This window comes from Nelumbo nucifera, chromosome 3 (assembly GCF_055504915.1).
Source record: "Nelumbo nucifera cultivar China Antique chromosome 3, China Antique-T2T, whole genome shotgun sequence".
NCBI classification, from domain to species: domain Eukaryota; kingdom Viridiplantae; phylum Streptophyta; class Magnoliopsida; order Proteales; family Nelumbonaceae; genus Nelumbo; species Nelumbo nucifera.
In genome coordinates this window covers 106,202,940-106,230,833 of record NC_142651.1, presented here as the reverse complement: position 1 = coordinate 106,230,833, position 27,894 = coordinate 106,202,940, and the positions used below count along the sequence as shown (strand labels likewise).

The following is a 27,894-nucleotide window of genomic DNA, read 5'->3' as shown; positions in this document are numbered from 1 at the left end:
TGATTTATCTGAATTTAAAAATAAAAATTATTGTAACTGTGTACTGAGTGACGGTGGTTACCTGGTTGGAAGGTGTAGCGCCCATAAATAAAGGAATGGCAACGGGGCGGGGGACCATACTTGATACTCTCCAACATTTATGTTTTAAGTTAATTTCCCTCCGGCCGTCCAGGACCCTGACCTCCGACGGGAAGAGAAAGAATTTAACCTTCATTCCAGATTTCCGACGGAGACGGGTTTTCCTTCCCCGATCCGATTGGGTTGGGGAGGCCGGGTACGCAGCCGGGGATGGAAAAACCTGTCATTCTTAATTTCTTCTTCATAATTGAATTATCACACATGTACAATAATCGCAGCTCACCTAGAGATGAAGATGATTTGATAATAGAAAGGTAATTAGTATTAAAGTATTAATAATTTTATTTTATTTTTGAGATCCCGTGGAAGGAGAAGTCAATTTTGGAGTCCGGATCTCTTGGAATTGGTATTCTGCATCAGGTTTTACACTTCCAATAAGAACAGCCCACAGCCCCATGAAGTGGCATGAGGTCGTTAACCCATGAAAATCACAACCACTATCCATGCTATCATGTAAAGTTTAAAGGCTGTGTTTGGTTGGAAAGAAAAAAAAAAAAGGGAAGGGAAAGAAAGAGGATTGGAAGAAAAGAAGGGAAGGGAAGAGGAATGGAAAAAATTCCCCTTCCCTTATTTTCTTTCAAACCAAACACTGCCTAAGATTCGCTTGCACATGGACGCCATGGGGCATGGCTTTATTATCAATGACCTGAAGTATAACACATTTCCTTGTCTCCGGATCAAAACTGTTGTGCCTTAAATTGTGAACCATTTGGGGTACATTAGCTTATGGAAGGCCATGCAACTGAATGAGGTCTATTATCAATTTCCTTATTGAACCAAACCAAGTAGAAGAGCAGTCTCATGACTAATAGAGGTAATTAAATCTTTCTTGCCTATAACCATTATTTGCCATCTTTATTCCTTTTCCTTTTTTCCTTTTGATAGTTAAACAGATTTTCATTAACCACTAACCAGAAGCAGAAACAATTTAGAAAAATTCCACTCTAAACTCCAACAGCAGGTTCAAAAGAGAGTCTAAGCCCTTGGAAACTTTTCAGCTCATAGAAGCATTGGGCACCTATGACATGTGTGGTCTGCCCAAACACATGGGTAACTAGTAACTACATTCTTTCCAAACCATGATAGATAATATTTCCAAATAGAAGCAAAGGTCTTCTCTTCTGTAGCTCCCTGTTTTCGTCTGAAATTTGAATATGGAACTTATTTATTCTAGTGGCAGCATTTTTTTTCCTTCTTCTCTTTTAAGCCATCACCAGAAGCTTCTTCCATCATAACTTTCTCCATCTGCAGATGTAGAGCCAAATGAGATCTTCAGGGAGGGCTACCCACACTCCCTAACACAACACATAGTTAATCTTCAGCTACGAAGCCAAACAAATTTACAATGGGTTTATCGAAAACGCCCAAAAGGTCTGCAACTTCTTTGATGGATTGGGTTAGGGAAACAGTATAGGTTTTGGGGAGTTGAGATCTTCTGCCTATAAGACATGTTTTAACCCTCTATCAATTTTATCTAACATGTACATCTTATCATGAGACTGGGACCCACCATAAAAGTGGGACCTGCCATGTCAGGTCAACCAGACTCAGGTTTTCGGTGCCTATTCAGACAAACTTTCAACAATTGAGTTAGGATAGGTTATTGGTCTCAACACATTCTCTCTCAAGTTTGACTTCTGTTAGTTCAAACAACCCCTTGCAACCTTGCATTGGAAATATCTTCCATGAAATAAATCACATAAGTAGAAAGATATTCCCAATGTAAGGTTGTAAAAGCTGTTGGAACGGATTTTGCCCTGACCAAAGCTGGACTCTTCTCTCTCTCTATACACATTTTGAGCGAAGTAGTTAAGTGGGCACTAGGCAGAGGTGTAAAGGGTTTCAACTTTAAATGTTGGATTTAGGGGTGCAAGTCAGGCTGGGTTAAGTTGGGTTGAGGCCAACCCAACCCAACCCAAGCTATGAAACCCCCAAAGTCTTACCCCAATTTCTCTACTTTCTTTTGTCAAATATTCTTATTTGCTAAGTAAATAGTTGAGGTGAATTCCTTTTTTTAGCATTATTATATATTTTATGTACAAAGGACATAACTATTTTTTTCTTTTTTTTTCTCTTTTTGCTTTAAACTTAAAATGGTTGTTACACACGTATACAAAAAGTCAGAAACGTATCACAAGGGGTGGATTTGAGCCAAGCCGAGCCGAATAGTACGAGGCTCGAGCTCGGCTCACCAAGGTTATACAAGGCTCGAGCTCGGTTTGAACTATAAGCTTGAACTTGATTTGAGAAAAATGGTTTTATAAAAATAAAAATTATATATAAATTTTTTTATTTGATATTTAAAAAATTAAGAAATATAATATTTTTATTATATATATTATTTTCTATAATTATATATATAATTATTCGAACTTGGCTCGCAAACCTCACGAGCTGAGCTCGAATAGCTTATAAAAAGCTCAACTCGTGGCCACCCGTATGTATCACATACATAAAATATATATACATAAATATATATACAAACATGAAATTAATTAGTCAGTTGGCCAAGAATAGCCCCTATTCCAATTGAAGTTAAGTCGGATTCATACTTTTAAATTTAGATGGATTTTGTTGTCTTGAAACCATAGAGATCAATACGCCAAATGAATCAGTACTCCTACTCTTGATTTAGTGGCCTGTGAGAAGATCAAGTTAAGAGTATGAAAAGTAGACAAGAAGTCAAAAACTTAATGGTTTAATTTCAAGATATATGCTATCTAACTTTCTGTGGTATATACTACAAGATGAAATATTGCTCATTGTTAATTTGCAATTGATTCTTCTCAAGACATTCATCTCTCTCTCTCATTTAAATTGTATTGTCCTTGAGTTCACCTTGGTTCCTTCCTTGAAGGAGCGTAGGAGCATCAGCTGATGAAAAACGGGGCCACTATCCATGTTAATGTTATCCTGTGAAGGTAGTACTTTTAGATTCGCTTGCACATGGATGCCATGGCTTTCCAATCTATTGCACATAAGTATAACATCTCCTTGTCTCCAGACCAAATTTGTTGTGCCTAATTAAATTGTGAACCATTTTACAAACTTTAGTTCATGCCATGCAACCGAATCAGCTCTATTATCAATTTCCTTATTTAACCAAACCATGGGTGGCTTCATCTCAAATACTTAGAAAGCATAATATCCTAGGACCATCCAAAGGATGACCTGAACGGTTATTGGATAGTTTTAGTTTGAATGAATCTGCCTTTCTTTACCAAAAATAAAAAAGCAGTTTTATGTTTATAGGGATGGCAATTTCTATCCTACTCAGTGGATACCTGCCCCTACCCATCCCAATGGGGCAGGGTATTTTGCTTGAAGGATGGGTTTTGGGGTGGAGATAGGTTTTGGGATTCTATAACCCGTATAGGTACATATAAGGTATGGTATTAGGCTAAACCCAACCCTCCCCAACCTACATATTGTTGGAAAGCATATAAATTTTATGTGTTAGGTGTTGAACTTAATAATATATTGAATTGTATGTGAAGGATAATTGGTAGTTTCTGTGTTTTTTACATGTCCTGATCAAATAATTGACAATTTTATTGTTTGTATTGTTTTACTTATTTATTGTTTATATATAATAAGAAATAATATGAAATTAGACATGGGTTCTAAACCCTACCCACCCCTACTGTTGAATGTGAGAGGGTAGGGTCGGGGAAGGTTTGGATTCTCAAAATCCAGCCTGCTAAGGATTTTGGGGAGGATATGGGTTAGGAGGCTTAGGAAGACGGGTAAAATCTAAAATTTACAAAAACCTCCTTGAACCTGCCCCATTGCCATCCCTACATGTCTAATAGGTTTAACATAATTAAGGCCAACCTTCAGATGGAATTGAATTATTGGAGTGCATAATAAAATGATGAAAACCATCTCTTGCCTGTAACCATTGTTTGCTTTTGATAGGTAAACATATTTTCATTAACCAAAAGTAGAAACAGTTTGGGGACAATCCCACTCTATCCTCCAACAGAAGGATCATAAGAAAGTATAGGACCTTGGAAAATTTTCAGCTAATAGAAGTATGGCCCCGGTAATGAATGACATGATGGCCTAGCCTGTCCAAACACATGGGTCATTACTGACTTTAATTTCCCAACCACGATATATATTATTTTCTAATAGAATCAAAGGTCTTAATTTTGAATAAGGAACTTAGGGTCCGTTTGGTTCACATGAATCAGAATGGGAATCATTCAGAATTGGAATGGCTTATTCCCATAGCCTGTTTGGTTTAGATGAGAATTAAAATCAGTTGGAATGTATTGGGGAATACCATTCCATTAGGAATGGGAATGGGATTCTGATTGTGGACCCCTATTCCCGCGAACAAAACATGCCCTTAATTATACTAGCGACAACATTTTTTAACTACCATCAACAGTTTCTTCCACCATGATCTTCTTCATTTGGAGCGGTAGAGCTAAATCAAACCTTCAGGGAGATCTACCCACAATTCCTAATCCAACACATAAATCTTCATTTATATATAATCCTAAACAAATTTGCAAAACACCCAAAAGATCAACAACTTCGTTAATGAATTGGGTTAGGATCAAGGTTTTAAAAGGCTAAAGGCATAGTTAAGGTATAATGGACCAAAAGGTGAGGTGTAACCCTCAAGGCATTGCACGCCATAAGCCTCAAAGCTGAAAAAATTAATTAAACCTTATGAATTGGTAAAACTAACATATAATATACTATATTAGAACAATAGAAGGTACAAATATCTATAAAATAGAAGTTTATAAGCAATAAGCTCCGATATTTAAGCATTAAATAAAATAATTTAGAGGAAAGGAAACATAAGAAGAATCATCCATATAATTGACATTAGATTTATGGTCATCCAATAGTTTAGAAGAAAGGAGATAACTTAGGTGGCATTTCATAACACTTTTCAGACATTTGAAGTCTGAAAATGTTGCTTTTTAGATGCCACCTACATTTGGGTTGGGTCTGATTAGCAGATCTGAAACCCAATTTCAGATCTAAATAGAAAAGAGCCTCCCAGGTGCTTAACGTGCTAAGAGGCATTCCAGATGTGGGCGAAAGACAAAAGAGCCCCCATACAAATTTGAAATGATCCGTAATGCCCTCCATATAAGCCAAAAGTTCAGGTCATTCGACTCCTCCCCTGATTTGAGAAAGGAGATTTTTCGCTAGGAAGTTTTGCTCGCAGGTAACAGGTCTCGTTTTTGTTATTTTTTCTAGGGATTTTAGCATTCCAACATTTTTTGCTTATTTGCTTTTTTTTTCTCCATTTTTGTTGTGGTTTCAGGTAGCATTTTGACTAGTGAACTCTAACTAGTGTTGAAGCAGTAGCTACGGTGAGTATTTTGGCTTTGTCACTTTTTTCTTTGTTGTTTCAAATAGCATTTGTTATTAGGGTTTTCGACTTAAAATCTGTCTCCTTTTTCCCTCTATTGATTCATATAGCAATTGTTATCTAGGGTTTTGACTTGTAATTTGTCTCTTTTTTTCCTCTGATGTTTCGTATAGCATTTGTTATCTAGGGCTTTCGGCTTGTAATCTATCTCTTTTTTTTTACTCTGTTGTTTGATATAACATTTGTTATCTGGGTTTGGACTAGTTGGATAAACATCACTAACAAGGAATAAAGCATGAAGAGAAGTAGGAAAACAAATAAAACATGGTAAAGCTAGAATATAAGATGTACAAGCATGTAGGATGAAGGAAAAAAAAACAGAGAAAAGAATTTATTTTTTGAATAAAAATTGAGGATATTAACATATATTTTGTCTTGTTAAAGGTTAGATTGAATGGATATGAAATGAATTAGGTGATGCAGGATTTAGCTTTAGAAACATGTTAATTTTATTACTGTTGATTATTTTAATATTTTTTATTAGATATTAATTGCATATTAATAATTTTTTTGTTTAAATTATTAATTATTAATAAATTAGTACAATATTATTAATTTTTATTAGTTATTTTAATTTTTATTTATTGTTAATTATTTTAATATTATTTATTAGTTATTAATTATTAATGATTGACATTGTTAATTATTAAAAAGTGTTATTTATTTTAATATATTTTATTAGTTTTTAATTATTTTTATTAATTTTTATTTATGTTATTTATTATTAATTAATACTTTTTATTAGTTATTAAATATTTTATTTATGATTTATTATTAATTATTATTTTGAATTTGATAAATTATTTTATATGAAATAGTTCAAATTGAACTCAAAGTTACCAAATAATTTGTTTTAAGGGTAAAATAGTAAAATCAGGGAATTTCAGATGCTGAAGGTTTGGTCCAATACAAACAACCTTATCTATTTAGAGACTCTAAAAGGCAGAAAAGCATCTATGCCTCTTTTCATATTTAGGACACACTTTTAATATCTTTTTAACTTTCACACTTCATGTTTCAAATTTATCAAACACCACTTTAGTTGATTTAATCTATGCAAAAAAATCAATAAAAGAAAAAAAATCCATTAGAAAAAAATAAATGAGAAAATAACAAACTCAACATGTTAGATTTAGAATAGTAAGAATAAAAATTTCACCTAATTTATCCAAGAGAAACTAAGAATTTGATTGGCTCCTTTGCATTGAACTCTCCTAAAACACTAAGGCTATGTTTGGTTTGAAGGAAAAGGTAGGGAAACCTATACAAAATTTGTAAAGGTTTCCCTACTTTTTCCTCCAAACCAAACACAACCTAAGAGAAACTAATAGAACTTGATTTGCTTTATTGGTTTCTCATTTTTACTCTTCTTAATTGACCCATAATTATTGATGTGCTTATTCCATATAGTTTGAACTATAAAAATGCATAAAAAATATTTTTAGCATTAATTTTTTAAACAATCATCGCTACTTGAGGCTTATAGCTTTTTATGTCTCAATCTATGCTTCATGTCTTGAGGCTTGAGGCTTATGCCTTATGCAAAGGCTTAAGCCTAATATCAATTGAGTCAAAATGTATGTGTCTCACCTCAAGGCTTAAGCCTTTTAAAACAATGGTTAGGATAGATTATTGGTACCTAGTATGACAAACCATATATTAAGTGCTAATATAACTGGGACTTTGTGACTTTGTGAGTAGGGGTGATCATGAGCCACACTATCAACAAAACACCTTATTAGGAAAAGTGATTTGTTAAAAGTTGAAGGTGCTAGAAGAGCTAGAGACAGGCAAAAAAGGACTTGAGTGGAATTAATAAGAAATGGTTGAAGTGCCTATAACAAATAATTTTTTATATGTATAATATGTATTACAGGTAAGTGCACCTTTTGTAAGATAAACCAATGAAAAGCAAAAGACCATGATTGGTTGAAATTTGAATTTTAAGTATAGCAAATATTCAAAATGCACAGTAGTTTGACTCAAAATTTTATGGCCTTTTTTTTATCTAGTTTCTTATATATTTTCATGGTTTGCTTGTTTTCTCCTCCATATCCATTAGGTCCATTATAGTAGGGGTGATCATTTCAACCCGGCCCGGGCCCAAGCCCATACCAGACCCGCAAATTTTAGGGTCAGGCTTGGGCTTAATACTTCAAGCCTGGCCTAACCCACATATATTTAAACTTACACATTTTATGTATAATGTATACATATGTATATATGTTATTTTACATTATATTATATATTTTATATATAAATATTATAACATGGCATGTATAGTTTATATTATATGTAATATTTTATATTATATAATGTATAAAATAAGTTTATAATGCATGTTATGTCATTTAATATAAAACATTATAGATATGTAATGTTTTATATATGAGTGACATTGGCCCAGAGTCAGGCCTGACCCTGTATAGACCTGGGATAGGGCTTATGTTTCAGGCCTGGAACCCCGGGTTGGGCCGAACCTGGGTCTAAACTATAGTCCTTATCATAAGTGCAAAGCCCAGCCCGGCCCGACCCATAATCACCCCTGCATTATAGGCTCAGTTTGAAAAGAGTACAAATGTAAATATGTAGAATGCAAAACCTTACATTTTATATGTATTTACACCATACATATTTGCATTTATACTCCTTCCAAACTGAGCCGTAAAGTGCAATTCAACGTTATCAAAGACCAGTGGCTGTCAAAGAAATCAAGCTTCTATCCATAAGATTCAATTAATACATCACTCAAATGGAGTGAGTCAACCAAAAAGGATGAAAACAAGAGAAAGGTGGGAACGTTTTCATTTGGGAGGCATCTGATCTGACTAGCTTTGTCATACTGACGTTTCACCAACGCCTTCCAAGTTGCACACGGAATGGGGGAGAGGGCCTCATTAGTTATTTGGACTATTAGAACATCTCCTTCGTTGGCATCGTAGCTTTCCCTCATGCTAAATATTTTGGGTGGGCCTGAGAGACGTGAAGCACTGTATCTGTAACTATAATGCCTTTATTTTGTCGAAGACAACAATAGTTGAAATAGGGCTAGAAAAAAAAATATTTATATAATAAAAAGGTTTCAGTCTACAGTCTACTTCATTATCCCAATATTGAATATCCTTATCCATTCCCGAAGATCATAACTCATTTGATGAAGACAACAAGAATCTTCGGGGCTGAGTTTGTGAGTCAATCTCTATTCTTATTCCTTAGCCCCATTATCGGGTGTTAATTAAACAAACGCGTTTCCTTACCGAAGCTCTTGCCTATTGGTCAAATGGAAATTCACATGAAGGGTCAAATGAAAATTCACATGAAGACTCTTTCCTTCCAAACAAAGGAAAAGATGTTTTGAAATCATGCATAATGTATTTGGTTGAGGGGACTGGGCTAAAGAATGGCATTCGGATAACACGAGCCCTAAATGAGGTGAATCTGGACGGGATTGCTACAAGTGGTGAATCTTTTTCCCACTTCTTTTCTTTTCAACTTTCTTCCTCTCAATCTCCTAATTTTGTTCTCTCATCAATCACCATCTTTCCACGCGCAATGTGAACCTAATCTTGGAGCCGGAATTGGGCCTATATTGTGTGGGCGGATTCAAGGATGCATTTGGACCAAACTAACTGGGTGTAGGCCCATATATGGATAGATCCATCATTTGGAGAACTTTGTCCATCCATTTCGTGCCTGTTGCTGCTAAACATGGAGCCGAGGGCAATAACATAATTTTCAGCGTTTTAGGTTGATGGGTCCAATTTGTTAAGAAAAAGAAGATGTTAGAGGCATTAGGAGTTATCTCTTGGGCGGAGACTCCGATGGTTAAGTTAGCCTAGAGCTGTGAGGGGTCAGACCAAGTAAGAGAGGAGATTTAAAACTTAAGGCTCAGTTTGGAAAGAATACAAATACAAATATGTACAACGTAAATACATACAAAATATAACGTTTTACACACTACATATTTGCATTTGTACTACTTCCAAACTCAGCCTAAGTTCCAATGTATATTTACCTCAATGTTGGAGCCCCTTTTTATACTCAGAATTGCTTGAGATTAGGAGTAGTTGGGAACAGGTGGTGGCGATTGGTAGTGGTTGGTGATGGGTGGTTAGGATACGTCCGGTTGACGCCACATCTAGGAAGTGTCTGATTGATACCATGTGTCAAGATATATGAGTCAGTTGAATACCACTATATCACTTGCACCCCACTCTCGAGGCCGTAGCAATCAAGGTTGTTTGGCGGGTTGGTTGAGGCATCGGCTTCGGCCGAAGAGATTATGTTGTACTTGTGTGGAGGCGTCAGCCTCGACTACGATGCTCTTCTCAGGGGTTGTACAACAATTGCTCCTCTGTTCTCCCTTTGCGTCAATAAAGGACCATCTCGGGCTGAGGGGTCGTGATCGTGGCCTGTGTGGGCATAGGCTGTCCACATCCGCTGTTTGTGCCTTACGTGGGTGTTGATGTCTCCCGTCATATGTTCGTATGCAGGACGGGCATCGCATGTCCGTACGTAGGACGGGTGTCGTGTGCCTGTACATAGAACAGGTGTTGGGGTTGACTGAATGAGGTTGTGCACAAGACAGTGTGGGGTGGGTCGAGTTCAGTGTATCCTTGAGTTGGAGTTAATGGGCGAACCGTCCCTGTCTATTAGTGTCATTTCATCTCTTGAGGTTGGTGCCATGTGGAGCCTATCGGTTTGTTCTATCAGGTCGCAAGTCCATAGTCGTTGGATCAATTGGATTTGAGACGTACATTTTTTTTTTTTAAATAGGGTTGCTGGTTGAGTGACTCCCCACCATTTGCTCAAAACCTTTTGCCTGGGTGCTATTGAGGACACCTCGGCTATAAATAACCAATTCCCTTAAACTTTCTTTAACAAACATCTTTAGGTAAAGGATTCCTATCCTCAACATGTTGGCCTCGGATTTGGGTTGTGAGGAATATAACCTTCTTGGCGGGAGTACTCCTAGCAGTGATGGGAGTGACAGTACTCCGAGAGCTCCTGTCAATTCAGTTCAAATCAAAGAAGAAGGACTAGGAAATAAAAGGGTGTGTTCTACATAGTCACACACCCATAAATGAATAAATTATATATGAAAGAGTACAAGGTTATCGAAAGAACAGTTGTGTTCTCTTACAAGAAAGAATAAAACAAAGAAGTAGTGTACATAAGTTACAACATAAAAGAGTGGTCCCAAGAGCCAAAAAAGGAAAGAAGATGTATGAGACATAAATCAGTCTCTACACCCCCTTCAAATTGATGTTGAGGTACGAGCATCAGTTTGTCAATTAGAAACTAGTGGCGAGCACGAGTCACGGCCTTCGTGAATAAGTTATAAAGCTGTAGTGTAGAAGACACGTGCGGCAGAGATATGTGTCCAACAGAAAACTGATCTCTAGTGAAGTGGTAGTCAACCTCTATATGTTTGGTTCGCTCATGGAAGACAAGGTAGGATGCAATCTTGATAGCACTCACATTATCAACATAAATAGGAACTGGAGATGACAAGGAGATGTTGAGGTCATCAAGAAGGGCTCTTAGCTATATACTCTCACTACAGATGGATGACATAGCCCTATACTCAGCCTTGGTAGAGGACTTGGAAACAATCGGTTGCTTTTTACACTTCCACGATAAGAGGGAGTCACCAAGAAAAACACACCAACCAGTAGTGGAGCGTCTAGTATTTGGGCATCCGGCCCAATCAGCATTTGCATAAGCAGATAAGCCAAGCGAAGAAGATGTAGGAAAGAAAATGCCATGTGAAAGTGTTCCACGAATGTATTTGATAATACAAAGGACTGTAGTCATGTGTGGTTGTCGAGGAGAAGAGACAAATTGACTGACCACTTGGACAACATAATAAATATCTGGATGTGTCATGGTGAGGTAGATTAGACTACCGACAAACTGTTGATAAAGAGTGGCATCTGCTAGGGGGTCCACAATATCCTTCAGAAGTTTTAAATTCATCTCAAGAGGTGTGTTAACCTATTTTCCATCACCTAGGTTTGTAGGTTTCATAAGGTCCATCGCATACTTGGGTTGTGTAGGTATAGTGTCCACTTAGACCCTCAGAGAACATTAAACACTGAATTGATACCACGTGGCTGCATACGAACAACCTACAACCAACTTTCCTACTGCGATGAACCCGTGATGCACCACAAGCCTGTGATGAACCCACAACATGCATCGCAAAATCGTGATAGACCCATGGTTCATCGCACGCCCGCGACGAGTCCACTCACAGCCCGAGCCAACGGCGAAGCCCGTACGTGTCCAAAACTGTGGTAAGCCTATGACCCGTTAAAGGATGTGATGAAGTGCCACGTAGGGCTAACAAGACATCGCCCACCAAGCGGTGACGTCACTAGCGCCATGTTAGTTAAGTAAAGCACGCAAGAGGTGGTAGCACACATGAGTAATGAGGGCTCCTAAGTGAAGGGAAAGCTGATCCTCAGGTAGATTTCCATGAGACACATGGTGAAACCCCAATGGTGCACTTAATGATTGACAACAAACACAATATCCCCTTTCTTAACAAGAGACAAGCATCTTTATCTCCTACCTTTTAGGATCTCATGATCTCCCCATAAATAGAGATCCTCCTCGTATTGAAACTCATTCAACACTTAGCATTTGAGCACCCTTTATCTTGGACTCCTTACCCTACCATGCACTCTAGACCGAGAGCGAATCTCCCCCATTTATTGGTCTTTCTCTATCTTTCAAAAAGACCATCCCCCAACTAAGCCTTACCCTACCTACAGGTTGATTAACAAAATACCCACAAGAAGAGTAAATAACTTATAGCCCCAAGAAATAAGTGAGATGACCAAGGTCCTTCATCTTGAAAGATTGACTAAGAAGCTGTTTTAGAGAGGAAATACCCTGACTGTCATCACTGGTAAAAAGAATGTCATCCACATACAAAAGTAATAATATAATTCCTTGGGGACGTCTCGATATGAACAATGAATAATCTGAAGAGCTCTAGGTGAATCTTGCATATGTGATCACTGAATGAAATTTCTCAAACCAAGCCCTAGGGGCTTGTTTAAGACCATACAAGGACTTTTTAAGTCGACACACCGGGGGAGAAATACCATAGTATCCCAGTGGAGGCTACATATAAATCGTACCCTTGAGGTCACCGTGTAAGAAAGCACTCTTGACATCCATATGATGAATCTCCCAATGTTTAGTTGCAGATATAGCCTTCAATAAACGAACAATTATCATCTTAACTATAGGGGCAAATGTCTCATCATAATCTATCCTATACTCCTGCTTATACCCTTGTGCCACCAAACATGCCTTGTATCAATCTAGGCTCCCATCAGAATTAAGTTTCACTAAATATACCCACTTGATTCCAATTAGAGGGGCATTTGGAGGGGGAAGGAACCATATCCCAAGTATCATTATCAATAAGAGCTTGAAGCTCAGTATCCATGGCTTCTTTCCATTGCGGGACAATCATAGCCTTCCAATATGATGTGGGGATATCTGTGACAAACAAAACAACAGAGAAGGAGCTATGGTTTGAAGGAAAACTATAGCGGCCAGGAGGGCAAGAAACTTGACATGAACGACATAAAGGGGGATTATAGGATGGTTGAGGATCGTGGATAGGTGCAAGTGTACTTACATGATCAAGAGAAGAAGGAGAACTCGTGGGTAGAGATGATGGATAAGTTTTTGGTGTTGAAGGGTGCAGAGCAATAGGAGCCGGAGTAGCTAGCCTCTTTCTGAAATAGGCATGGAGCAAGCCTGGAATAGTAGGTGAATTAGAAGAACCTCCAGAATCAAAAGAATACAACTTCAAAATTGAAATAGTAGGCAACTTAACGATGTGAGCATAAAAGGAAATTTTCTCAAGAAAAATGACATTGCAGGATACACGAACTCCACGAGACTTAGGATCATACCAAAGGAAGCCTTTATGATCAGGGCTATACCCCACAAAAGCACAAATTACTGATTGGGGAGTAAGCTTTGTATGCTCATGTGGTTGAGGGTGAACAAAACACATATAACCAAAGACATGAAGAGCAATAACATTAAGTGAATGGTGAAATAAGCTTTGAAAAGGAAAGTTATTGTGCAAGACAAATGAAGGAACAATGTTAATAAGGTACACAACAATGTTGGCTGCCTCCATCCAAAATGGAAGTAGGGGCATGGAAATCATGAAGAAGGGTTCGAATTATTCTCAAGATATGTCTGTTCTTGCACTCTTCCACTCCATTTGTTGTGGAGTGCCAGGACAAGATCTTTGGGATTGAATTCCATTGTCTCTTAAAAAAAATTAAAGTCTCCATCAAGGTATTCACCCCTGAGTCTAAATGGAGGACCCCCAATGTTTGCATCAAATTGGTTTTTGATCTTTACTAAGAAAGATCTAAAGGTAGAAAAAACTTCAGATTTGTTCCTCAAAAAATATATCTAGGTAAAGCGAGTACAGTCATCGATGAATGTTACAAAATATTTAAATCCCAACCAGGAAACAACTAGAGACGACCAAACATCACTATGTACTAGTTTAAAAGGAACAAAAGCATATTTAACAACTGAAGGAAAAGGTAAAACAAGGCTCTTACTCAAGAAACAAGAAATACAAGCCTTATCAACATTATTAAAAGAAGTAGCTTTAGAAGACAAAAATCCATCATGAAACAAAGACTCAAGTTTATTTGCATAGGGGTGACTAAGTCGCCTATGCCACAAGTGCTATACAATATTTCTACAAATAACTTCAGTAGTAGGGGTAGTAGTAAGTAAACAAGATGTGGAGGAAGGCCCCTATGTCTTTTCAAATTCCAAGGCAAATATTCGACCAAGTCCACGATTGTTCCCTTTCACTATCCCAATGAATTGGTCCTATATCAAACAACCATCATGGGAAAAGGAAACAATGTTACCATCTTCAATTAACTGACCAACTGAGATTAAATTTGTTGTAAGTTTAGGAATATAGAAAGTTTTAGATAGATGATAACAAGAATTGATCGATGTAGTCAAAGATAAATCATTGCATCAAACAATATCAAATTTCTCTCCATTAGTAGTAATAATATATTTATTCAAAGATTTGGTTTTAATGGATTGACTAGCTTGTGCCCCTGTCACATGGTTAGAGGCCCTGAATTAAATGATCCATAAGTGACTAGGAGAGGAACAATAATAGGATGACTCATTAAAAAGACCGATGGTTGAAAATGCAGAGGAAATAGTTGAGAATACTAGATGCCACATCCTTTCTTTTGTAAGAGCTCCATAATTTTTATCCATTCCTGATGGAGCCGTACTCCCTGTATTTGCACCTTCAATTGTTGTCTAGAAAGCCTTATGTTGATTGTTCTTAGAACATGAACAATTCCCCTTTGCTGACCGGGTAGGACACTCAGGAATAATATGCCCATGTTTCTTGCCATAGGTACAAAATTTTTTCTTTCAATAGTGTGAGAAAACATGTCCATATTCCTTGTACTCATAACACTATATTCGGGACAAGTTCTTTTTGGGCTAAGATTTGTTTATCAAAAAGGTTCTCTGTTCCAGAATAGGATTTCGACCTCAAGGTCGATTGAGTAATGAATCTAATTCTTCCCTGAGAAGCTCCCCTAAAATTGTGTCAAGTATGGAAGGAGTGCCCCTACTGAGATTGTTGGACCTTACAATCTCATATTTAGGTCTCAGATGCATTAGAAAATGCATGATCATCCTCCTATCATAATGTTCTTTCAGATTTTTGATGCAGAAAGCAGAAGTGGTTTCATCCATGTGAACTAATTCATATTCTTTCACTGTTTTTGCCCCTTGGAATCAGATTCATCAGGTTATTTTATGGAACCATCCTCAAATCCCCATAGGTCATTTCCCTCAACATAGAATTGGAAATGGAATTTCCAGACGGCATAATTTGTCCCGTTGAACTTTACTGGTAGAATATTCCTTTTCTCCATGCCCATTTCAGCAATAAATAAACAAAAATCTAGGAAAGTAGAGCAGCCGAAGGTCCAAAATAAACCAAAACTTGATGGAATATGTGTCCAATCACACACCACAAGGAAGAAGCAAAACCCAATAGGAAAACAACCACACAAAGTTTTTGAACTTATAACAGTCCAAAAAAGGTAAGCTTCCTGAACTATCGAACAAGAAGAGGGGCAAAACACCATTCAAATATAATCTAAACCAAAACTAAATTATAGATGTATATAAATTTGACATGGGCGACTTCAGATCTGAAGTTTCACAATGTTTGAAGTAGTCGATTGAGATAAAGAGAAGAAACCCTATTATTGATGGCGATCTTCCAGAGAAAGAACAACAAAGTTATGCTGATCAATACAACAACCTAAGAGATCCAAAGTTGAAAAAGATGGGTCGATCTCACAGGCATAAACAAATTTCAATCAAGAACAGGTTGAAAAAATATGTTCTTATGGAAAGGATAATTGAGCGCTTCTCTTACAAGAAAGAATAAAACAAAGAAATAGTGTACATAAGTCACAACATAAAAGAGTGGTCCCAAGAGTAAAAAAAGGAAAGAAGATGTAAAAGACATAAATCAGACTCTACACTCTCCAATGTCTAGCGCCCAAGTGAGGGAGAGAATCACGTCTCACGAGGCCAAGCATGATCAATAGAGTGCGGGCATTGCCAATGAGAGCACCGGTTATACGCGGCCGAGGGTTGACACCCCAGGGGATGTTCTTGGGCGCCCTGATGTGGTGGATGTGGAAGAGGCTGAGGAGCCCACGATCAAGGAGCGAGTCGAGGCTGAGTGTCGTGGTTTGATGCTGAGGTGTTACCCCTACACTGACTTAGAAAACACTTTCGGCAAGGTGCAAGTTATTACGTTGGTTGAGAGGTACCACATTCCGGGGAACTATAGAGTTTGAGTCCCCTGGGTGGGTGATAGGTCGTGGCTTGGTCCTGAAGGGGGGGTGTGCGTCCACGAGCATTACCTTTATTTCAGGCTGTGGTTTCCCTTGCACACCCTCATCCCCAAGATCCTGAATCATTACAACGTCACCTTTTTCCAACTCACCCTCAATGTTGTTAGGACGATAGTGGTCGTATTGGTGATGGCCCATCTCCGAGAGGTGACAGTGACGCAAAATATATTATGGTGTTTGTTCGCATTGAGAAATCACCCTGACGGAGAGGACTTGTTTTACTTCCAAGGCCGATAGGGAAGGTGGTGGACAACCTATCGTCTGTCCACAACTTGAAGAAGAATTTCTTCTTCATAGTTGCCTCGAGAGCTATCCTTTCGGTCTGGTTGGGGGAGAGCAGATACGTCGATTGAGAGGATTAAGCCACGTAGCAACAGTGAGGAGAAATATCATACTAAACTTTAAACTCAACTTTTTCTTCTTCTTCTTTTTCCACAAATATTCCAGGTTAACTGTTGCAAACTATTAAATCAACACGACCAAGTCATACACGACTCATCTATCAACCAATTCAATTTTTGCTACTACAAACCAGGTAGTAAACTAGGGAAAACATTTTTATCTTCACTCTCTCTTTTTTCTCTTCTTGGTGAAAGTGAGTGCATTTTATGCTCCATCTCACTTTTGGGATTACTTGGCCAGTGGGTGCATTTTATGCTCCATCCTATTGTTAGAATTGTTTGAATAGTAGGTGCATTTTATGCTTCATTCTATTTTCGAATTGCTGATTTAGTAGGTGCATTTTATGCTCCATCCTACTTTTGCATTGCTGACTAGTAGGTGCATTTTATGCTCCATCCTACTAGGTTACCTCAACTGTATGGTAAAAATATTTACCCTATTTACTTAAACCTGAATTTAGGACTACCTCAAAACGAAATGGCTTTAGATAAGTCGTGGATTCCATCATCGCACCTCATTACAAGGTTCACAAGAATTTTTTTAGAATATTGTTTCAATTGATTTCAAGAGAGTTGAGTGTTTTTTTTAGAACATATGCAGAAAAACACAACCTAAATCAAATTTTAAAACGCAACCTATATTCTAACCTAAATTCCCTCCCTCACACTTAAAACTTACATTGTTCCCAATGTAAGGTAAAATGCAAAGAAAATGTGGAAATAACTAAACTATAAATGCAAAAACAAGAAGAAAAAGAAAAACAAACTTCCCTGTTTTTAATCATCATAAACTGGATCCTCTAACTCTTGTAGTTGCAACTTCCGGTGTTGTCCCCTTTCATCTACCATTGGTGGGTTGAAATTTGGAATAGCGGCTAGCAAAATAGAGGGTAAGGGTCTCCTATCAGAGATCGATAACATAATATAAGGAGCATTACCGGACTGTTGTAGTTCTGGAGAACCATTCAATGCTGCAACAGTTTCCTGCAATTTAGAACTCAAGGTTAACTCCTCTTTCTTAGGATGCTTATTAATGGCAATCTCCAATCCATCATTCCCATCAAATTCAAAAACTTCTTGTGCTAAAGAGTCAATCACATCAACAGAATAAACAAGATTATTATCTGCAGGTTATTTCATGGCATCATAAATATTAAACTTAACAATCTTATCATCAAATTCCATGGTGAGTGTGCCACTATAAACATCTATTTTAGTCTTGAATGTTTTTAAAAATGGCCTCCTAGCAAAATAGGAGTGGTTTGATCACCATTATCCATATCAAACACATAAAAACCAGCAGGAAAAACCAAATCATTTACTTTTACTAGAACATCCTCAACTACACCCTTAAGATAGGCATTAGATCTATCAGCTAATTGAATCACAGCACCAGTTTTATTTAAAGGTTCAAGTTTCAAAGAAACATATATAGAATATGGCATGACATTGATGTTACTTATCATGCAAGGGATAGTGAACAAACCTGGATCTTCGCACTTTGTAGGGAGTTTTTTAATGACTGCAGAAACATTCTCCCCTACTCTCACCTTCTCACATCTTTTCAATTTCTGTTTCCTTTTATGTGTGCACAATTCTTTCAGAAATTTAGCATAATGAGGTACTTGTTTAAGAGCATTAAAAAGGGGAATATTTGCCTCGCATCTACGAAAAGTCTCGTAAAAATCTTTATACTGCTCATCTTTTCTAGAACCTGCTAAAGCATTAGGAAAAGGAGGTACTTGTTTATAATCAGAAAGGGGCGAAAACTTACGCTTAGGTACTTCATCATCATCGGGAATGGTGTCTTTCTCCTTTTCTTGATTCGACGATGCAGGGACTGCCCTTGCTGGAGTTTCAACCTCTTCATCACTTCTCAAAATGATTGTCCTAACGTTGGATACTGGCACCTCTAACCGATTAATTGCGGTTGCTATTTGGCCCATCTGATTGTCCAAATGTTGGATACTGGCCCTTGTCTCCTGCTGAAATTGCAAAGTGTTAGTGGCAAGAGATTTGACAATATCCTCTAAAGACATACTTGAATTAGAAGTTTGGGTTGGCTGTTGTCTGGGGGGTGCGACTGATATTGCTGGAAAGTCGGGCAGTTTTGTGGATTCCCATAACTGAGATCGGGATGATCCCTCCATCCCGGATTATACGTGTTTGAATAGGGATCATATTTCCTATGCGATTGCCTTGGAAAACCACCTGATGCATTTATTTGCTCAACTGGCTCCTTTGGAAGAGTTGGGCACATATCAGTTGGATGCTCTACTACCGAACATATCCCGCAAGCCTTTACCATTTGCATGTTACCAACAACCATTGGATGAACAAGAGAAGTCAAACTTGCAATTTGTTGTTGTAGGGAAGAGATATTTACGTCATTAGCATGCTTTGATGGAGGGTTGAGCCTATAGCCGAACTGTTGAGAGTTGGCCGCCATATTTGCAATTAGGTTTCTTGCGGCCTTGGGAGTTTTATCCAATAAAGCTCCTCCACTAGCAGCATCAATCATGCTCCTATCAGTGGGTTGAATATCCTCATAGAAATACTGGATCAGTAGCTGCTCGCTGATTTGATGATAGGGGCAGCTTGCACATAATTTCTTAAAACATTCCCAGTATTCATGTAAGGATTCCCCGTTGTACTGCCTTACACTACAGATTTCCTTTCTTATGTTGGCCACCCTTGAAGCTGGGAAGTACTTCTCTTAGAATAGTCTCTTCATTTCGTTCCATGTGGTAACACTCCCGGAGGGTAGATAATAGAACCAATCCTTCATAGAAAACGGAGAGGATCTCAATTTGATTTGTTCTTCAGTCACCTTCGTGGGCTTCATACTTGTGCATACCACATGCAGCTCCTCCAGATGCTTGTGAGGATCCTCACCTGCAAGACTGTGAAATGTAGGCAAGAGATGTATCAGTACAGATTTCAATTCAAAATTAGCATCAACATCTAAAGAAGGAAAAGTTATGCATAAGGGTTGTTGATTCAAATCAGGTGCAACTAGTTCTTTCAAGGTTCGGTTTCCAGCCATGATGTCCTCTTCTCTCAAATAAGAACCGTTAACAGATAAGGAATCAAGATCTGGATCGTTTTTTCAGAATGACTCTGAGCTTCCCTCCTTAACCTGTGCAAAGTCCCCTTTATTTCTGGATCGAACTACAAATCACATTCTTTAGAGAATCGAGTTACAGGCATAAATCAAGGAAACCTTAATAAACCATGAGCGACATACCATAAAAAAATCTAGAATGAATAAATAAATTAATAAATAAGATAGAAAATACTCTAGGCTAAAAATAATTTCAAGAAACAAAACAATGATCACGAAAAGCACAAAAACTGATTAGAAAAACTCCCCGACAGCGGCGCCAAAATTTGGCGTGCTGTTGTAGGCACCCAAAAATAAAACCTATACTCATAAAATTAAATGCAGTAGCGTGAGTAAGGATCACTCCCACAGAGAGTATCTAACCTGAATTATGTGCTATGTGAACAAAGGTGGAGGGGGGGTTGTATGCGACGAAAACCAGAATTAAAAAAAAAAGAAAATCAAAATTAAAAATAACGAAATTTAAATGGGAAACAAGGTGATTCAGAGTACTGAGACTAATCAAAAGAACGAGTCTTGGTCTAGGATAACATCCACCATTAGAATTTCACTACTGCTCATCGATGCAAAAATAAATCAATTCAGACTTTGAATATTCATCGTAGGATTTGGTTTCCTATATCTCCCTACCATAGTTAATCAGAAAACAAGCGATCATCTTAACCATTACTACTGAACAACCCTTACACAAGCGTTAAAGATTTAATCCAGCAATAGCCTTAAGCATTGGAGATCGATGAAGCTAAACAACACAAGCACAAGGGGTTGCATTTAATTTAGTCGAGTGTTCTTCCTAAGATCTAATGATTTCTGACGCAGTAAATATTTAAACCCTAGTTGTTTCGCAAAGTAGAGGGATCAAACAATTACGGATTTGATATCTAATCTAGCAGTAGATCGTAACAAATAATAAACTAGTAGGCCTCCTGGTAATCAGGCGAAACAATCATGAACAAGAACATAGAAGAACATTCGATATTCAAAGCAGAAATCAAACAATAAAAATCAAATTAGATCTCACCGTTTGGTGGATTCTGAGGCTTCTATTTCCTTTGACCAAGTATTAGAGTTAGCCACGCATGGTCATGGTGAAAACTCAAGAAAAATCAGAGAATAGAGAAGAGAGGAGAAGAGAGGCTCCGCTGCTCCAAATTTGCTTTCTTTCTCCCTTGTTTGCTGAGTTCTTGTCCCCAAGGTTGAGTGGTGTTGTGGTGCCTCCTTGCTAGTCCGCCCCCCTTTTTTTAGCCTTTGGTGGAGTGGCTGTTTCCAACTCCTCTTAGGAGTTCCTTCTCAAAAAATAGAAAGTCTTATCTACTAATGGGATAAGGCTTAATTCATATATAATCTTATCCTTATTTCTAAATAGAAACTCTTAATTAAGTTGGATTCTAACTCTTTTCTTTTTTTAAGATTACAATAAAAATCAGATCTGATTAAGACTCTTAGCCGAATTTTATTAGGAGTGGTGAGTGGGCCCTACTACTGCATGCTGAATTGGGTTGGTCTTCTCCAACGAATTGGGGTTTCTCTGCGGATTAGGCTTCTCTACGAATTTGTAGAGACTTCAGGCCAGATTTTGACCTAGATGCATTCCGAATCTATCAAAACTTAAAAAATGAAAGTTATAGAGATTTTCCTTATCTTTCTAATGTATCTTGAATCATATCAATCAGAGTCCGGATGGGGGAGTTATGCCTAACTTACCACGCAACGCCGAAACTGTGCAAAATTACCTGATTAACCTTGTTTTTCACCTAACGCCTCATTTCGTGCCCTAAATCGAAATTTAAGAATAGTGAGTTCAATTAGACAGTAAATGAGTATAAAAGACTAAATGTTAAGAGATAAAAATATGATAATTTTCATTCTCATCAATATCCTAACTTGTCACTTACTTTGCTCGGTTGATTAAGCATCTAGTGCTCACCAATAAATTGGATTTTCTATTTAAACTCAGTTTGGAAGAGTATAAATACAAAAATATACAATGTTAAATACATACAAAATAATATAAAAAATAAGATTTTACACTCTACATATTTGCATTTACATTCCTTCCAAACTTAGCCTTATATAGCGTCCTCACACAATCACACCAAGATCACAGAAATTTGTAGCCACCAAACTACCTCGAACCAAATTGAAATTTGTGGATTTAATATGGCCTTAAAACAGTTTGATTTTGTTTGTTTTTTTTTTTATATGTTCATTTAACATTTTTGATATTGCTATTCTTTATTTCAGTTTTTAACTTGTAATTTGATGTCTAAGAAGCTATTTTTGTTTGAAAAAGTGTAAATGTAATTTGTATAATGATAATGGGTGGCATTTGTTAATATTTCAATTTAATATTTAAATTATATTTATTATTTATGTAAGTATACATATTATTTGGGCTTTTTAATTGAGTTAAATATGGAAAGGCCCAAATCATAATAAAAATTGGGCTAGACCATGATAGAACTGATTTGGCCCAAATCATATTAATAAGTATACATATTAAAATGGTTTGATTTGGCTTAAAAAATTTTCAGACTATAATTTATTTGGTTCTGTTTTAAATCTTTTTCAAATTGGACCGTGAAAATCGGTGCGAGGAATGCTCTCTGAAGAGAAAATCGGGATTCGCTCAGCAGCCGCCCCGCCCGCCCCTCTAGCGAGATGACCCCAATTATTCCCATTCCATGTCTATCCGTTGTCAAACACAAACCCCTGCCACGTAACAAGTGACATTTGGACAACTTTTAAATTGATAGAACGAAGGAACCATTAACTGATTCGATCTCGTATGTATCAGGCTGACGTGGCTAACGATTGTCCAAGTCAAAGGGTGGAGTCCAAATGTTTGAGATCCCTTCCTTATTTTTTCCCTGGTTCAATTTGTTTTTTCTTTTGGGAAATGGGGTCCAGGAAACCCTACTAATATAATATCCAATTCGTCTTCTGATTTTTTCTCCAGAGACCGAATTGAAGATTGACACGATCCCCCGCTTGTCATTAGTAAATAAAGAACGGAAACCCAAACTGCCATGTGCCGACGTGGTTTCTGCCTTTCTGGTTTCATTATCGCGGCCGCTGTTTCTGGTTCCTTATTATCCTCTGTCGAATGCTCAATTACTAAAATATCCTCCATTATCAATTCAAACTACAAAATTGACGTGACTATACTAATAACCTTGTCCTAGGATGGCCGTATTTGTAATTTCAGAAAGACACATGGATCATTTTCAATTGAATTCCGAAGAAGTAGATAAACCTTGTTGATGGGTCCCACAATATTAAAACCGCCGAGAGAAACTGAAACCAGATTCTGCCTACCCAGTACCCATCCCATCTCTCACTATAAGAACCACTCGGACTTGCGAGCTTTGGAGGGTTCTTACTTCTTACTTTTTACTACGCAGTTGCCCGGTTTTGGTGAGATTTCCGGTTTTCCGGCGAAGGTAAGCGTGTGCGGCGTGCCGTTTCAATGGCTGACGCTGAAGCAAAGGAGCGCAGGATCCTGGTGGCGGTGGACGAAGGGGAGGAGAGCATGTACGCGCTATCCTGGTGTCTGAAGAACTTAATATGCGAAAGTTCCAAAGATACCCTTATCCTGCTCTATGTAAAACCTCCCCGTGTCGTCTACACTGCTTTAGACGGAACAGGTAGGAGGGGGTACTCGGAAGGTATTTAGTATTTGTTTTGCCCCTTACATTTGAATATAGAATGCCGAAATCCGAATGCGGTGGTATTTGATTCCTTTTTTTTGTAGGGTATATGTTTTCCTCGGATATTATTACGACCATGGAGAAATACAGTAACGACGTTGCCGGTTGTGTCATAGAGAAGGCCAAGACGCTGTGCAGAGATCTTCAAAATGTAGGTCATTATTTCGTTTGTTTGTGGATAAAATGGTCTTTTTGTACTTCAACCCTTTGATTTTTATTTAATTCTTGATTAATTAAAAGTAATAACAGTTGTAGGCTGTGTATAGGTTAAAGTGGAGACAAAGGTGGAGCATGGAGATCCAAGGGATGTGATATGCGAGATGACTGGGAAGCTCGGTGCCGATATGCTGGTCATGGGAAGCCATGGCTACGGTCTGATTAAAAGGTAAGTTTCTTCTTAATCAGAAGTCAACTGTAATCTCAAATTGGAAAATGACATAAGTGCCCCTGACCCCATTGCTTCACAAATTGAAGAATTTGTTTGATTTTAATTAAGTGTAGTTTGTTCCTTGAAGTGATTTGATTTCTCTTCAACAAAAGAGAAGAAATGATTTGATTTGAGGGCACCATATATCTATATGATGACAATGTACCAGATTGTTATCAATATCTTGAATTACTTTTCTATTTTTTAATTCCACCTCAATTCTCCTAAAATCTTTTTTTCTTCTTTTTTAATTTGCCACTTCTGCAGGGCATTTCTTGGGAGTGTCAGTAATCACTGCGCGCAGAATGCGAGTTGTCCTGTTTTGATTGTAAAAAGGCCCAAATCAACGGCTGGAAGCAATTGATCAGACGGTTCACCTTTGTTTTCCTCTTGGGTGGTCTTTTTTTGTCTTTTTTCCTTTTTTTTTTCTTTATCTCCTAGAAAAATGTAAGTAAAATTCGTGTTTATTGGTATGGTGTATTTAAGATGTATATGATTGCTGTAGTTGAAGATAACTGGACCACATACAGATAATTCCAAAAAGTAACCATTAGCTTAGCTGAGAGTCTGAGACTTGAGGGTTGCGTGTTTCTAAAAAATTGTAGGACGCAAGAAGGGTTTGAGTTATATGGGACAATTTTACGTCCCAAGTCCTATTCATATCTCGGCTTTTGTGCATAGTTTTCTACTTCTGCTGATGCGGTAACTTGGTGAGTGGTCTCTCTCGTTAGCGTTAATGCCTTGGTGGGATGTTGATATCTGGTTCATGCGTCGCCATTGCACAACACAACAACTGAGAAAACTGTTTATGGGTCCCATGCAGGCCACGTTCACGATTCAAAGTTCTCCAGTTCTCCCAAAGAGTGTATTATCCCTGGGTCAGGGACCAGTCCAAGGGTGACATCTGACATGCCAGTAGTTTTGGCTCCATCTACCTCCTTTCAAGTTTAAATCGTCTAGGTCCTGTTTGGCATACCAAACATTAGGTCCTGTTTGGCATCAATTCTAAAAATTCTCATTCTCAAAATCATTTCAAAAAAAAAAAAAAGGTTTTGAGAATTTTCATCAAGAGAACATCTAATTCATATTTCTCAGAATTATAATTATGTTTGGTATCATCATGTTTCCCCAGATCAATTATCTAGATGAATAATGCATAAAACCAAATCATACATCACCATGTGTTGGACACGTGTATCAAATATAACACTGGATAATGCAACACTTGTATAATACCTATTATAGGCATCAATAATTCAAAACATGGAAAATGATGTGCTCTAGTGTAAACAATTGGTCATAGATATCATGTAAGGCATGCAACAGAAGAGGCTCAATTATCTTTAACATGCAAGGCATGAACTGACTATAATATCCCTACATTTCCCTAAATTGATAGTAGATCTTTATGCTGAGAATATCAACTGCCCTGCCTTTCATATTGTTCTTAAACAGTGTGCTGCTAACTTGTTTGCACAATGAACCTCACTTATGTGATGTTATATCAATTCAGAATAATGTAGATCTTTATTTTGAGGTTTGCTTCCAGTGTATGGTGATCTCCAAATTGTTCTCCCTTGCCTTTCATTGTAGGGTAGTATAGGATAGTTTGTAATTTACCCTTTTCTATAGGGTAGTTTGTAATTTACCCTTTGCTATAGGCTAGTATAGGGTCCTTTATCTTTCGATATTAAATTAAATGACCTGATTTTTTTGGTCTGTAGATATAAATAGCCCCATTTGAAATTAAATGACCTATTTTGCCAAAATAGTTCAGAGTGGACCATGAGTCCATGACTAAATTTAATATCTAGAATTGTGTGACAAAAAATTTCATGACAGTGTGGTTGAACATCAACCAACTACCATACAACCATAATGTTCAATTTTTGATAGGATTTGAACTCGACCATGTGGTTGATTTGCCTACGACCCTCATCCCCCAAACCCACATGACTGTAAGCAGACGGAATCCCTACAAATGTTATGTCATTGGGTCTTACATTAGCAAGTTCCATCTGTTTGAATGTTGTTAAGACATCATTGCCATAACCATTCATGGATGGTTCACATAATATAGCATTCCCAGAACATACATTCTTATGTTGAATGCTATTAAAGACTTTAAGGGCTAGGTCAATGCATCCACGCTTTGCATACATGTCTACAAGAAAAGAACCCAAGGAAACATCATTAATCGGTTTATTTTTCCTCAGAAAGGCAAAGCAAGCATTTATCATCGTATTCCAGTTAACCACATTGTAAGTAGGAACTTCTTCGAATAGACAATATTCTGCCTTCACATCTCCACAATTTGAGTACGTGTGAATTAGTGCATTATGAAGAAATACATCAGAACAAAGTCCAAGCTTCAGGAGTTTTCCATTAACGATTTTGCCTTTCTGACATCTGGGTATTAAAAAGTAAGCCTTGAGAACAAATATGAAGGTGAATTTATTCGGTTCAACACCTTGCGCTCTCATAAAACCATAGAATTCATTAATTCAATACCTTTCTAAGGGATTTTGATCTCCGTGAAACACTCGATAGTGGTCGTCCATGTGTAAGCATTAGGTTCATCAATACAATCGAAAACACGGAGAGCTCAATCCATATTGCGAGCAAACACCACACAGTACTCTATCATCTTAGTAGCAACAAATGTGTTTGTGATTTGGTCTGTATGGAGGATATGAGAATGGATTTCTTTCGTCTCCTTCATCGATTTGCAGGATTGAAGTAGAGAGATGGTTTGGTGGCTTGAAAACTTGAATTTGGCGATAAGGATTGTGAATGGTCGTCAAAAAGAAAGGAGGGGAGAAATGAAATGCATTTCTAGTAGCCATTAGAATTAATTTCAGATCAGGGCGAGTCAATTATGGAATCAAGGGGAATCAACATTTGTTATCTACGGTATTGCTTCCTGCTTCCTGTTTGACACCATGTTCAAATTCTCTCAATAGTCGACAGAAAATATATACTTAGAAGCATGCCAGAGATTTGCGTAGATAAGATGAAACGGAGAAAACAGTAAAGAAATGGAGTCGTCGCACTTGGGCTTTGGCTTCCTCGAAGATGGTCGACGGCTGGAGGGAATTGTCCAGTCGAAAGGTACAAGCAGCCGGTAACAAGGAGAAGGAAGGGCAAGTATAGAGGGAAGGAGTATAGAGGAAAGGCAAGTCCGCAAGTATAGAGGGAAGAGGCAAGTATAGAGTGAGAGTTTACCATAGAACTCTTACTTTCACGTTCGATTTTTTACTATAATGACGGGGGTGTTCTGTAGTATAGATGAAAAATTGGTGGGTGTGCAATGGCTCACACCATACCCAATGGAGGGTGATTTGACACGATCCCTTGAGACGGTGACACGTGAACATGACTCAGCACAAGTAACAGCTTAGCACAACAGCCTCACCGCGACTAAGTAACAAGCCCGTAGGACAGCTCGTTACGTCACAGCTCGCCATAGGGAGAGTTCGCTATAGCGCGAGCTGTGAGGACCCTTGATGTACAAAGGGAATACTCCAAGACAAGTCTATCCCAGCTCGCGAGGTAGAACAACCAGCTCGGTCCAATACTTAGGCAGAAAAATTGCCTCAAGGGCCACTTCAAGAGGAATCACCCCACAATACCCTCAGGAGCTCACTACAAGGTAGTTTGCGACAGGATAGCTCGCTACAAGGCAGCTCGCAACTAAGCGACACAATGTTTTCAGGA

The 27,894-nt window shown here is 37.8% G+C and overlaps 2 protein-coding genes and 1 non-coding gene across 6 annotated transcripts; 2 read left to right on the top strand and 1 right to left on the bottom strand.

Annotated features, from left to right (window-relative positions):
* Nucleotides 1–15,937: 15,937 nt before the first annotated feature.
* Nucleotides 15,938–21,256, bottom strand: LOC148801819 (uncharacterized). Of its 3 annotated transcripts, none has more exons than XR_016084321.1 (3): nt 21,062–21,256; nt 18,691–19,819; nt 15,938–17,900 (listed from the first exon to the last, which is right to left on the bottom strand). XR_016084321.1 is itself a non-coding variant. In XM_088901747.1 (3 exons), exons 2-3 carry the CDS (start codon nt 19,435–19,437, stop codon nt 18,146–18,148), a joined length of 891 nt encoding a protein of 296 aa, XP_088757873.1. In that variant the 5' UTR covers nt 19,438–19,819; nt 21,062–21,256; the 3' UTR covers nt 15,938–18,145. The 3 variants fall into 3 exon arrangements, 2 of the variants coding, with proteins under 2 accessions (XP_088757873.1, XP_088757872.1); XM_088901747.1 differs by having other exon boundaries at nt 15,938–18,901; nt 19,303–19,819; XM_088901746.1 differs by having other exon boundaries at nt 15,938–19,819.
* On the top strand, nt 19,496–19,602 carry LOC148801820 (small nucleolar RNA R71). The gene has a single exon (XR_016084888.1). It is a non-coding gene; the product is annotated as a small nucleolar RNA R71 (small nucleolar RNA).
* Nucleotides 21,257–23,323: 2,067 nt separating the features above from the next.
* On the top strand, nt 23,324–24,711 carry LOC104598800 (universal stress protein A-like protein). 2 transcript variants are annotated; one of them, XM_010261029.3, is made up of 4 exons: nt 23,324–23,708; nt 23,795–23,901; nt 24,017–24,135; nt 24,445–24,711. In XM_010261029.3, exons 1-4 carry the CDS (start codon nt 23,510–23,512, stop codon nt 24,539–24,541), a joined length of 522 nt encoding a protein of 173 aa, XP_010259331.1. In that variant the 5' UTR covers nt 23,324–23,509; the 3' UTR covers nt 24,542–24,711. The 2 variants fall into 2 exon arrangements, with proteins under 2 accessions (XP_010259331.1, XP_010259332.1); XM_010261030.3 differs by having other exon boundaries at nt 23,331–23,687.
* Nucleotides 24,712–27,894: the final 3,183 nt, after the last annotated feature.

Coding starts and splice junctions, on each gene's coding strand:
- LOC148801819 (XM_088901746.1), bottom strand. CDS start 19,066: ATGGAGGGATCATCCCGATCTCAGTTATGGGAATCCACAAAACTGCCC.
- LOC104598800 (XM_010261029.3), top strand. CDS start 23,510: ATGGCTGACGCTGAAGCAAAGGAGCGCAGGATCCTGGTGGCGGTGGAC. Junction 23,902..24,016: donor TGTGCAGAGATCTTCAAAAT/GTAGGTCATTAT, acceptor GGCTGTGTATAG/GTTAAAGTGGAGACAAAGGT. Junction 24,136..24,444: donor GGCTACGGTCTGATTAAAAG/GTAAGTTTCTTC, acceptor CCACTTCTGCAG/GGCATTTCTTGGGAGTGTCA.